At 46.3% G+C, this 13,303-nt stretch overlaps 2 protein-coding genes across 2 annotated transcripts; both read right to left on the bottom strand.

The window, feature by feature from the left end:
• Window positions 1-2,964: 2,964 nt before the first annotated feature.
• Window positions 2,965-4,394, bottom strand: LOC138143714 (hemoglobin subunit beta-like). Its single transcript, XM_069064958.1, has 3 exons — window positions 4,203-4,394; window positions 3,760-3,982; window positions 2,965-3,234 (listed from the first exon to the last, which is right to left on the bottom strand). The coding sequence occupies exons 1-3, from the start codon at window positions 4,292-4,294 to the stop codon at window positions 3,106-3,108; spliced, it is 444 nt and encodes a 147-aa protein (XP_068921059.1). The 5' UTR covers window positions 4,295-4,394; the 3' UTR covers window positions 2,965-3,105.
• A 6,639-nt stretch (window positions 4,395-11,033) lies between these two features.
• LOC138143710 (hemoglobin subunit alpha-like) lies at window positions 11,034-12,210 on the bottom strand. Its single transcript, XM_069064946.1, has 3 exons — window positions 12,015-12,210; window positions 11,536-11,740; window positions 11,034-11,276 (listed from the first exon to the last, which is right to left on the bottom strand). Exons 1-3 carry the CDS (start codon window positions 12,107-12,109, stop codon window positions 11,148-11,150), a joined length of 429 nt encoding a protein of 142 aa, XP_068921047.1. The 5' UTR covers window positions 12,110-12,210; the 3' UTR covers window positions 11,034-11,147.
• Window positions 12,211-13,303: the final 1,093 nt, after the last annotated feature.

Genomic DNA, 13,303 nt, shown 5'->3' with positions numbered 1-13,303 from the left:
ATTTCACCCGGGTTGCTTTAAAAAACAAAACAAAAAACAACTCTTAATTGGGATTTGCAACAAAATGGTAAAATTGCCTGAATTGTGTGACTCATTTTTATCCAATTAGATTTCATTTATTATTGCTGTGAGTCCCTAGAGATGATCAATGGTGAACCCTCAGTTCTACCTTAAGATGAGAAGCAAGATGGGCGATGTCTAGCTTGTTTCTTAGCAGACATTAGTGACAATAGTCCTTACACGTGAGGACTGCTCCTCTGTTGCTAGTTCTTAATGGGGATGGAATATAGATGACTTGGGCTTTAGCATCTATGTAACTGAGATAACTCCTTGCTGACCTCAGGCTTGCATCTGACACAGCAGCATACTACACAGGAGTCAGTATGCACCCATCAGCATAACTTGGCTTCAGGAGTTTATCACCTGGGACTGCATCTCACAAGGATAGGAACTTTTTATTCCTATCATGATTCATGCATGTGGGCTGCACCTATCATCTCATCCATTGGATGTCTACTGTGTGTATATAGCATCCCATGTTGGGCTATAAAGGGAGAACCCCAAGTACAGAGAATGATACGCAGAAGTTAAAAAATCTGAACCTTTGAAGCAGCAAGGCCCTTGTATTCTTTCCACTTCCTGTTACTGGCCTACCCTTTCTCCATCCATCATGCACCATGACCATCCGGGGCATTCTGAAAGAGAAAGGATAGAGGCGGCTAGGTGGCGCAGTGAGTAAAGCGCCAGCCCAGGAGTAAGGAGGACCCAAGTTTGGTGCCGGCCTCAGACACAACACCCACACAAAAAAAAAACCCTCAAAAAACTAGCCGTGTAACCTTGGGTAAGTTACTTAACCCCAATTGCCCTCCAAAAGGCAAAAAAAGAAAGAAAGAAAAAGGATATCACCTCCCACCAAAAGCACAAACTTGCCAAAAGCTCTCTAGGATTCCATTTTTGCAATGGGGCAGTGCCCAATGTATATTCCAGTTCCCATGGGGGTTAAGAAAAGTGGACTTAGGGAGGAAAGTTGCTTCCATCTAAGAACTTTATCCTTGGCTCCAATCTTAGAAATAACTTCTAACATCATTTCTCCCTTTTACTTATTTCCTCTGTAAAAGTTCCAAATTCCCATCTGATTCTAACACTGCATTCTATGTTGTAATATTTGTTCCAAGGTGTCTGTCTGCACCAGTATTCTATATTCTAACATTTTATGGTGGGTTCTGTTAGTGGGGTGGGATCAGGAGGAGCCAGGAATGTGTATCTGACTTCTGATTTTATTGATATAGGGAGCTCCTGGTGGGGAAATTTAAAAAAAAATTTTTTTAAATTTATTTTTAGTTTACATCTGCTTTTATAAGATTTTTTTTTTTTTAAGCAGTCGGGGTTAAGTAACTTGCTCAAGGTTACACGGCCAGTTATTTCTGGGTGTGGTGCTAAGTATCTGAGCCCGGATTTGATCTCCAGGTCATCCTGACACTGGGGCCAGTGCTCTTACTTGCTGAGCCACCTGGCCGCCCCTTTTATAAGATTTTAAGTTCCAAATTTCTCCCCTTTCCCCTACCCCTTCCCCGAGACTGCATGCAATCTGATTAGATTATACATGTACAATCATGTTAAAATATATTTCCACCTTAGTTATGTTATGAAAAAAGAATCAGAACAAAAGGAAAAAACCTTGAGAATGAAAAAGAAAGAGAAAATAGTATACTTTTTTATTTGCATTCAGACTCCATAGTTCTTTCTCTGCATGTGGATAGCATTTTCCATCATGAGTCTTTTGGAATTGTCTTAGATCATTGTATTGCTGAGAAGAGCTGAGTGTATCAAAATTGGTCATCTTGAACAACATTGCTATTAGTGTGTTCAGTGTTCTGGTTCTGCTCACTTCACTCAGCATCAGTTCATGTAAGTTTTTCCAGGTTTTTCTGAATTCCACCTGCTCCTGAAGAGGAAATTTTATACTCACAATGCAGATTAGCCGGCACCTGCACTGCAATCTTAACAGTTGCCAGGAGAATTGAAAAGTTAAATTATTTTTGTCTAGGGGTTATTGGAGGCTAGATCTGAATCCAGGTCTTTCTGATTCAGAGTTAAGCTTTTTACCCAGTTATCCACCATTGAGTCTCCTAGGATTCCATCTTCAAGTAGCTTGCAATGATTGGTATTTTATATTTTGTTTCTTCTTAGCTCTGATACCTCTACAGAACCTAGGAATGGAGGAAGGCATCCCCAAAGCTGGGAATAGAATAATTATTCAAACAAGTGTATGTTTTATCCTCAATAGTGAACGGTACTGGGGAGTGAGGGCAGCACAGACCCTCCTTCCCGCCCCCCCCCCCCCCAACTCAGTCTAGTTGAGGAGACAGAACTACATACAATCTTAGGTAGCATTAGCTAAGAGCCAAATGAGGGATAAGCATGCTCAGTGTTTTAGGAGTTCACTAATTAATGTAGTCAGGGTCAGTCTCCTGAAGGAGGTTGTATTTAAGGTCAACTGTAAAGGATGAAAAAATTTTGAGAGGAGGAAGGTAGGAAATATGCATTGGCATGGAAGGAAACCCAGGATTCCGGTAGAAGCTCCCTGTGGGGATGGCTAGGTGGTGCCGTGAACAGAGCACCAGCCCTGCAAGTCAGGAGGACCTGAGTTCAAATGTGACCTCAGACACTTAGCACAAAAATAACCAGCTATGTGACCTTGGGCAAGTCAACCCCAGTTGCTCTACCTTCCCCCCTCCAAAAAGCAAAAAAGAAAAAAAAAAAAGCTCCCTGTGACACCAACTTCCCAAAAGTTACCTTAATTCTTGATACGGACTTTATGATCAGAATTAGGGAGAGGGAAGTTTCTGGGGAAGAAAACACTATTCATCCTCTTGAAGAAGCAACTATACTTCCTTTTATCCTAGATCCTCAAAAGCATCATATTCCTTTCTACCTTCCCAAAAAGAGACAGCTAGACAAAGATTTGTCATATAGTTCAGCTTTATTTGTGTTTAACCATAATCACTATGCGTGGAGGTAGCACATGCTTCTCTTCTCCCACCCCTACCACTCAAGGAGCTCTCCCAATAGTGGGTCCTCTCTGGGTGCCCCCTCCTGAGGTGTTCAGTGGTAATTTCTGCTCAGGGCAGCGGCCACTACTCCCACCAGCTTCTGCCAGGCTGCTTGTGCCTCGATAGTAAAGTCCTTGCCCAAGGCAGCTGCCAGGGCTATGATCAGGTTGTCTCCAAGGAGCTAGAAGGAAGAGAGAGAAGAGGGTCAGCCCCAAGCTCCCATACAAGTGGGAGAAGGATTCTATGCCTGAGGGAAGCAGGGTGCAGTGCACCCCTGGGGGAAGCTGAGGGCTGGACTAATAGTGAGCTCTGGAAAAAGAAAGATATGCCTGGACCAAAGTTGGGGTCTGGCTTGTGCTAAGTGAATGCTTCATTTTAGTGAGATGGAACATGTGCCCTCTTTGGTAGATGATTTCTAAGGCCCCTCCTGACTGGCACTCTTAGGAGTTTAAAACAACATTCCCAGGGAGTAAAAGGGGGTCTCTGTTAAAAAATCCTGAAAGAGGGAGAGATTGTTAGCCCAGAGACAAGTTGAGGTTGAAGGAGGGAAAAGGAATACAAGGAGCCTGTAAAAGAATGAGCTCCCTGTCCTTGGAGGTTTTCAAGTAGGAGGTTGGACTATATGCCCACTGAAGAATCTTCGAGTTTTTAGAATCTGCAAGCCTTGTCCCCCTAGGCTCCAGAGAAATGGCAGAGGGGTACTCACTCTGAAGTTCTGGGGGTCCACATGCAGCTTGTCTGAGTGTAGCTGACTCAGCTTGTCAAAGGTGGCCTTCACATTGTCTAGGTTCTTCACAGCCTCGCCAAATGAGGTCAGCACCTTCTTGCCATGGGCTCTGACCCGGGGGTTCCTCTCAATGGCAGTGGGGCTGGATAGGTTCCCAAAGTTGCTGAAGTACCTCTGGGTCCAGGGGTAGACAACTAATAGCCTAAAACCCAAAGAGGGAAAGAGAATGATCAGCCAAAAGTTTTCCCAAGCCAATTAACATGAGACCTCTAACTGGTTTTCCTTTTCTCTACCGCCTCCCCCGCCCCACCCTGTTGGTCAGCAGAGAAAGCACTCATGCATGACCCGTGTCCTTAGCTAAACCTAGTTTAGCCCAACGCCCCTAGCTCGAGCCCTGGAGCAGCCCAGGTCTCTTCTCCCACCTGCTAAGGGCAGCAGCCCCTGCTTCCTCGATGTCAACCTTGGCCCAGATGGATGAAATGATCTGTTTCTCTTCTGCTGTCCAGTGCACCATGGCTGCTTGCAAAGGGGTGGTGATAGTCCTGAGTTGAGAGTGCAGGAGATAGAGATGAAAGCTGAGTGCTGTGTCCAGTGGCTCAAGGGCCCTCCTTTTATCCCCCGGCCTCAGTCCTCGCCCCACCCAACTCCTTTCCTATTGGTTAGCCCCTGGCTGGGGGGCTCTGAGGTTGTGGCCCAAGGCTCTTGGTTTGGGGGTTGGGAGAGGAGTGCCAAAGGGCTAACTTGAATGGGGGAGGAGAGGCAGCTGGCTTTGCCTAAATCTGTCACTAGTTGCCCACAGCCCCAGCTGGTCTTTCTGCCTCTGTTGGGATCAAAGACTGCTCTCTCCCCTTTTTCATTTCAATGGGTCTGTCTAGCTCCAGGTAGTGCCAGAGACACGTTGGTCTTCTGGGTTCAACCCAAAAATCTGCCCTCAGCCTTGGAACTGAAACCATCTCTCTTCAGTTTCCTTACCCTAATCAGTTACAGCCCCCAGCTCCCCTCCCCTATTCATCCCATTCACCTACCTCATCTTATTCAGGTGCAGTCTCCCCATTTTCCAATGAGCTCCTTCACTTTATTCACTTTAAACTTTACAATCATTCCTCATATTCTATCAAGCCTACACTCATTTGCTTCAGCACCTGCACCCCAGTTCGCTCCCATTCAGTGAAGTCAGCAACCTCACAATATACCTTCCTACCACCACCAACCCCAATCCATCAGGACACCTGTCCCGTCAGCCACCTTTCCCTAGAGCCCTGAACCAGATCAGTCCTATTCCTATCTCTATTAGATCCCTATTCCTAGAATCCTTGAAATTCAGCTTTCTTCCTCTCCCTCCCAATGAGCCCCCAGCTGCCTGTGCAAAAGCCAGACCTTTCTACCAGTATCTTGGGGACATAGAGGGAGTTGTGTACCCAAAACAGGGCTGTGGAAGGAGAGTGATCTGAGAGGGCTGGTGAGAGTTGGCTTCTAGAGTTAAAGTGGGTTAGAAGGTTCTGTAGTGATGAAGGCTAGAGGAAAGAGTCTCTCTTGAGATCATGTGAACTGAGCTCAGTATAGATATGATTATCCCCACTAGATAGGGACTCTTAAGGTCATCTATGAGGAAATGGTTCTGATGCCTCCTCAGGGTCTAATCCCCTTTAACGACCTATGTCTAGCCCTATGTATTGACCTGTGTCCAGTTCAACAAGTTGACCCTTATGCCCAGTCCTATATTGTGATCCATGTGTGGAAACCCTCTGTCTAGTCCCATCTCCTGATGCCTCTGGCTATAAATGCTGACCAGGGACCAAACCTGTCTTGCAACCAGAATACCTTCACTGAAAAAAATTAAGGGTCCACATCAGTGCTCTTTATGGAGGCTTTCGGCAAATCCTTTCTGAAGTCATAGGGCATTCTTTCCCTCCCTCTTGTCCTCTCAGCTCCTAAGCCTCTGGTGGATACCATATTTTCTTTGAACTTTGTCTTACACGGGATCTAGCATAACCCAGTGGCCAGCAGCAGAGGAATACCAGAATAGGTACTAGTATTCAATCCAATGATCCCAACCTCCTGGCTGCTCCAAGAACAAGATGCTTCTTTCAGCTCCTGGTGGCTATGCCCCATGCCTGAAAATGCCCTCCTTCCTCATCAATGCCTCCTGGCTTCCTTCAAGTTCCAATTAAAATTCCACCTTCTATAAAGGCTTTTGCCAACCCCTCTTAGTTCTAGTGCTTTCCCACTGTTAATTATCTCCTATTTATCCTTCATATAGCTTGTTTGTAAATATTTGTTGTCTCCCCCATTAGATTGTCAGCTCCTTGAGGGCAGGCACAACTGTCTTTTGTTTCTTTATCTATCCTCAGCACTGGGCACAGTTCCTGGCAAGTGCTTAATAAATGCTTATTGATTGACTTAGAAGAGTCTGCTTAGCCCAGGGCAGCTGACCAAAGTCTGTCCTCCTCTAACCACTGTGGACTCAGGGCTCTAGACTCCTGGCTCTGTCAGTGGTACCTTCCCACACCCTGTCATTTATTTTGAGTCTTAGCAGCTAGATGGCACAATGGACTGGAGTCAGGAAAACTCATCTTTGTGAGTTCAAATCGACCTCAGACACTGTGTGACTTCGGGCAAGCCACTTAACCCATTTGCCTCAGTTTCCTCAATCTGTAAAATGGGCCCAAGAAGGAAATGACAAACAGCTCCAGTGTCTTTGTGAAGAAAACCCTAAAGGGGGTCACAAAAAGTCTGATATAACCAAAAACCAACTGAACAACAACAGTCTAAGGAAAAGGTCCTTATGAAAAGTGAGACTACATCTCTGCTGAATTAAATTCTTGCACACATGTACACATGGCCTTCCTCTTACAGAGCACTCCCTCACAACAGCCCTGGAGGAAGACCTGGTAACGTTTTAACTCCCCATTTTATGGATGAAAGAACTCAGAGTAGGGAACAATATCGTTAGAGGGAGAGTTTCTGTTGCTTTATTCAGTCTTCCACCCCTCTTTGTTGAATGCCAACCTATTCTTTAAAACCCAACTGGCATGCCATGCCTTCCACCAAGCTCTTCCCTTGCTGGTTCCAACACAGGTAGCATAGCCTTTGGTTCTGTTTCAGTTTGACAAGCTTGCCCCGATGTGCATGATCCCTGCCTGTGGTTTGTACTCTTTCTCTGGACCATAAGCTCCTCAAAGGCAAGACCAGTCATTGAAAATTAGCATCTTCCTTAGCATATGCAGAGACATATTACAACATTAGAGGCCAAAGAGCCGGGCTCTCAGTCTAAATTACCTGGGTTCAAGCCCCATCCATGTGTGACCTTGAGCAGGTCACTTAATCTCACTGAGAAACAACTCTTGAAAGACTCTAAATTTCTGAGAAGGTGTCACCTTGCATTGCCGGAGGGATTTTCCTCATCTGAGAGTTCCCTATATAAAAGAAATTACAGTATATCTTTCCCCACACCTAGCAGTGTTTTGTACATGATACTTTTTAGTATTTTAAAATTAATAATAGTCCTTATATATGTGTGTGTATATATATATATTTTCCTTTTTGGAGGGGGGAGGGTAGGGCAATTGGGGTTAAGTGATTTGCCCAAGGTCACATGGCTAGTAAATTTTAAGTGTCTGAGGTCAAATTTGAACTCAGGTCCTCATGACTCTAGGGCCACTGTTCTTATTCACTGCACCACTTAGTTGCCCCAATTATTTTTAAAAATTAAAACCTGGGTCTCCTCATTCCCAACCCAGATTTCTTTTCATCTCCCCTTATTGCTTCTCTAAGGGGAGTAAGAGTTTGTTCTCACCTCTTGCTGGCAGAGATGTGAGTAGTCATCTAGGGTTTTCTTTTCTTTTCTTTTTTTTGGAGGGGGGGAAGGCAAGACAATTAGGGTTAAGTGACTTGCTCAAGGTCACACAGCTAGTGTGTCAAGTGTCTGAGGCTGGATTTGAATTCAGGTCCTCCTGACTCTAGGGCTGGTGCTCTATTTACAACACCACTTAGCTACCCCTCACTGAGCCGCCTAGGTGCCCCTAGGGTTTCTCACACATGTAGACATGTTGGGGGATTATGGTATGTGTTCCCCACACAAACTGGATGAAACTAGTGTCCAGTCTATGTGATTCTTTGCTGACCTGGCCCCTTGGGGAGTTTTGTGGGGAAGGTGGCCCTAGTGAGAGAAGCCTGATTAGTTGAAGGCCCCTTAACACTAACAAGTGTCTAATCCCTGGACATGCTTTTTATTGTGTGCTGGGTGGGGTGGGAGGGAATTGAAGAACCTTGATTTGTCAGGTAACAACCTTAGTCATAAGGAGCAATTCCTTAGGAAAAGCCTGAACTGTGGCTCCAGGATTCCCAGGGCCCCTTTAGGAATGAAATCCATGGAAATATATGCCTATCAAGGACCATCTCAGCCATTGTGACCCAAAGCAGGCAGCTCCTAGTTTACCTAAGTCTATGTAAGTATTCCCCTCTCCCAGGCAGCAACCTATCCCCCTATAAACTGAGGATCTGAACCCTGATGGCCTCTCCCCACTCCCCGAAGGCACTGCCAGTATCCTTGATATTGTGTGTGTGTGTGTGTGTGTGTGTGTGTGGCCCCGGGGGATGGGGGGTGGGGGGTGGGGTGGAGGGGCAGGGAAGCAGAAGTTGTCCTAGATAATGTCTCTGACATTGTCTTCCTTTTCCCTTGGCATTCTACATGATTCAGAGGACAAGCAGTACCAGAATACTATACAATACAATAGCTACCAGGGTGGAGGCCAGTCAGGGATGTCTTTTCAGAGCAAAAAAGGGGAAAAAAGGCACAGCACTGGAGCATTTATTTGGTAACAGTACTTGACATAAGATAGCAACACTTTACAAGTAAAAGTATTGACTTTTGACCTAGTCCAGCATTAGAAGGAAGGCCTGTAAAGCAATCCAGAAGCATTAAAAAAAAAAGTTTTCATTAATATTTTTTGTTTTTTTTACATCACCATAGTTTCTCCCAGTATCCTTTTCCCTCTCTCTTCCAGACAGCCATCCTATATAACAAATAGTACATTTAAAAACAAACAAAAAAAAAAAGAAAAAAGAAAAAGGAGTGGAAAAAATCAGCATGACATCAATATGTCAAAAAAAATATTTAAAAATAGGTACAAAGTACACTTGTGGACCTCCCACCTCTACAAAAGGGTGGGGTGTGTCTTCTCATATCTCTTCTTTCAAGTTATGCTTGTTCTTTATAGTTTTCCACACTCACTTCTGATTTTTCCTGTGGTTCTTCCCATTTTATTGTTGTCATTAGTAGTGTGTATATTTTCTTGGTTCTGCTTTCTTCACCCTGCATCATGTTCGTGTAGGTCTTTCCATGTTTCTCTATATTCACCATGAGCATCATTTCTTGCAGCACAGTAATATTTCATTTTATTCATATACCCCAATTTGCTTAGCTACTCCCTAAACATCTTCTTTGTTACCAATCCTTTGGTATCACAAAAAAATGCTGCTCTTAACATTTGCGGGTTGGGTTGTATTTGCAGATGTTTGATTCAACTTTTCCCAAATCTCTCATTCCTCAGACCTGGCAGATTTGGGGGTGGTAGCTCTTTCAGACTGTTCTGAATTGGACGAAAGGCAGTCCCTGGACCAGGCTGATGGAGACAGAGGACAATAGCTGCCAATCTCTCCTGGGATCTTTAGCACACAAAAGTTGTCAGAAGATGATGAACCATGCCAGGTCTCCAGTACTGACCACCATGTCAGAGTCAGGTGACGCAGATACTTTGGGATTAGACCTGGGGATCCTAGAGAAGTAAAGGACCTTACGGACTATCTGGTGAAACCCCCATACTTTACAGATAAGGAAGCTGAGCCTTAATGGTTTGCCCAAGGTTGAAAAGGTATGTCAGAGGCAGGATTTGAACCCAGGGTATTTCTGGATGGGACATGAGGGGAGAAGTTCAGGAGCAGTCCTCAGGACATTAGACATTGAGTAGGAGTCGGGGTCCTATCAAGAGGGGAATGAGAGCAGGACTTAAGGTCTGTAGGAGTTGGAAGGGGGCACTAAGCCTGGGGAGAATGGTGACCAGTTGTTGGGCCCTGGGCCCAAAATGGGTTTAGAAGTTGAATAAGGGGACTGTGAAAGTGTGATAAGTGAGGGGAGGGGAGAGTTAAAAAGTAGTTTAGGGTTGAGCCATGGAGAGGGAGGCAGAGGTGTGACCAGCTGCATCCTAATCTGGAGCCAAATCCAGGGCCTCCAGCTGGTTGTGGGGATAATGCTTCCCTGGGTCCAAGCCCACAAACCCTGCCCAAGCACTTCTCAATTCAGCCAGATGCAGTAGGTTGATTATTCTGCCCAGGTCCCATTCTCAAACTCTTCCCCTCTTCTGGCTTCTCCTTGAGCCTGGTCTAGGGCTTTAATTGTGGCCCTAAAAACTGCTGTCCACCCAGAGACCCCAGAGCACTTTTTCCAGATTTGGGTGATGGCTACACATTTTCTGAAGAGACAGGAGAGGGGGACTTGTGTCTGTGCACTGGGACGTCTTCCCAAGTTTGGGCTCAAAAGCACATTGTCCTAATATCCAAGAAAAGTGAGGATAGAGAGGGAGACTGAGGGTGGGGTGTTGAGTGGGTGACTGTATTCTGAGACTGCAGGAAAACAATTTATGTACAAAATGATTATAACATTGTAAATGGTAAAAACCAAAAATTACAGCAAAATTAAGCTGAATGATGTAACCTGGAAAAGTGATGAGAAAATATACCTCCCTCTCTTTATGCAGAAGTGTGTGTGTGTGTGTGTGTGTGTGTGTGTGTGTGTGTGTGTGTGTGTGTGTGGGTGTGTGTGTGTGTGTGTGTGGGTGGGTGGGGGAACTGTGGGTGTTCACGTGCTGGTTAATTTTGTTGAATTATTTTCTGTTTGTTTCTTTTTTTCTTTTCTTTTTTTGTTTACAAGGGGGAAGGGAGAGGGGGATTATATCCAGAAATGACCATAATGGAAAAGTAAAATAAATGATTAAAAATTAAAATTACAGAAATAACAGTGAATAGAGGCAGGAAAGTCGATGGAAGGGGGTTTTGTACCCTATGAGGCTAGAAAGTAGGGGAAACAACAGGGTGGTGTAGACAGCAGCACTTCAGCCCCCAGAGATTTCCTCTGTGTCAGGATCTAGGTGCAGCCCCAGACAGCCCTAGACAGTTCAACCTTCTCCGGAGCTGCAATTTTGAACACAAATGCTACCCCACCCACCTACCCCAACTCAAAGCTCCAGTGCACAAGGTTAGATTGCCACAGACTTCGCCTTTATTCAGAGTCACGTCCATCAGAACTGGGAGAGGGGGCTGGCGACATCGAGGACCCAAGGGTCGAGCTCCGCCGGCCTCCTCCCACCAGTTTAACGGTACTCGGACGTTAACACCAAGGACACATAGCTCAAGAACTTGTCCAGAGAAGCGTGCACCTCGGGGTTCAAGTTGCCCGGATGGTGCCTAGCCAGGGTCACGAGCAAACAGTGAGACAAGTACTGGGGAGAGAAGAGACAGATCAGGATCCAGGGTCAGGCCGAGTCAGATCTTTGTGGGTGCCCTCTTCGGGGCTCCCACTAGCCCCGAATTCTGCACCGAGCCCCGTCACAGCTCCCTTTTCACTGCACTCAATCTCGTCCACCCACAAGCTCTCCGAGTGCGCTGCAGACGCCCATGAAGACAGGTGGCCCAAGTTCGATGACTTCTCTCTAGATCCCGCTTCCCACCCCCTCCCCTTTACCCCGCCGCTACACTCACTTTGAAGTTGATGGGATCCACCTTGAGTTTGTGGGCGTGGAGATCGCTCAGGGATGAGAGGGCCGCTGGCAAGTCATCCAGGTGGCTGACGGCCAAAGTCAGAGCATCTGCCACCTTCTTGCCATGAGCCCGAACCTGGCGGGAGCCGACGGAGAGGTCGAAGTGGGCGAAGTAGGTCTTGGTTGCAGGGAAAGAATGAAAGGTCCTGCGAACCAAAAAAAGAGGGCAAGCTGAAGATTCTGTAGGCTCGAACCCAGGACTGGAGCGAAGAACAGAGAGCTGACTCTAGGAGGAGGGCATCAGCAAAGGGTTCCTTAGAGGTGGCCATGCCAGGATGCCCACTGAATCCTGAAGGAGGAGAGGGTCCAGAGGCTGGGGCGAGGGGAGCGAGGAAGGGGTCCTAGGAACTGGCTGAGGCAGAGGGCATGGCTGGGTTCCGGGCTCAGGGAAGTGCAGGATTCACACGCTGGGCACCTCACCTCGCCAGGGCTTCAGTCCCGTACACGTTGGTGTTCTCACCCAGTTTTTCCCAGAATTCTTTCACGTTGCACTTGTCTGCAGCGGACAGGGCCATCTTTCTCTCCCGGGCCTGTGTGTTAGGGGTTCGCCAATGATGGCATGTTCTAGACTTGGCACTGGGGAGGTGGAGTTCATGGGCTGGCACAGGGCCCGGTGCGGGCAGCCACTAGACCAGGTGGTGCAAGGCCGTGTCTCCGCTACAGAGGGCGCTGTGTTCCCACCTGCACCGCACTACCTGTGCAAATTCAGCATCAGTCCCGGATGCCGACCAGGCAGGGGTGGGGAACCTGCGGCCCCAGGCCACGAGTAACCCGCTAGGTCCTCGGGTGCGGCCTTCTGACCGAGTCCTAGTTTTACAGGACAAATCCTTTTATTAAGGGGATTTGTTCTGTGAAGTTTGGATTCAGTTAAAGGGCTGCACTTGAGGACCTGGAGGGACACGTGTGACCTTGAGGCCACAGGTTCCCCACCCCTGGACCTGTATATTGCCCTCACATCCCTTAGCTCCATAAACCCAGGTTGTGGAGCTCTAATAATACTGATGATCATGATGATGATAAGAATGAGCACTTATAAAGTGCTTTAAATTTTGCAAAAACTTTACAAATATGATTCTCAGTTGATCCTCATAACAGCCCCGGAGGTAGGTGCTGTTATTATTGTTCCCATTTTTACAGATGAGAAAACCCAGGCAGACAGAGGTTAAATGACCTACCCAGGGTCACACAGCTAGCAAGTATATGAGACTGAATTTCCTTCCACTTGTCTTTCTGACTCCAAGTCCAGTGCTCTGTTCCCTGTGGATGGCCAGACAGAGGCTTACTTCTCTCTGTTCTAGAACTGACTCATCCTGACTTTCCTCCCTTCTGCTCCTGCCACTGGTCTCTTTGATGTTCCGAGAACAGGACAGTCCACCTCTCAATTTCATGCCTTTTCATTGGCTATGACCTGGGCCTTAAATGCTTTCTTTCCTCTACTTTCTAAGACTTTCTTCTAGTCTCAGATAAAATCCAATTTTCCACAACAGGCCTTCCTCAGTCCCCCTTAATGCTACTGCTTTCCCTAGGGCATTACCTTCCACTGATCCTGTACACATCTTTGTTCATAGTTGTTTGTGTGTTCTCTCCTAATATATTATGAGCTACTTCAAAGCAGGGACTGTTTTGGGCTTTCTTTGTATCCCTAGAGCTTAGTACAATGCCCGTCACATTATAGGTATTTAATAAATGCTTGTTGATTCACATTATAG

Source organism: Petaurus breviceps, unplaced genomic scaffold (assembly GCF_028583685.1).
Source record: "Petaurus breviceps papuanus isolate PSGF00001 unplaced genomic scaffold, PetGlider_PUasm1.0 138, whole genome shotgun sequence".
NCBI lineage: Eukaryota > Metazoa > Chordata > Mammalia > Diprotodontia > Petauridae > Petaurus > Petaurus breviceps.
This window is presented reverse-complemented; position numbering and strand designations above follow the sequence as displayed.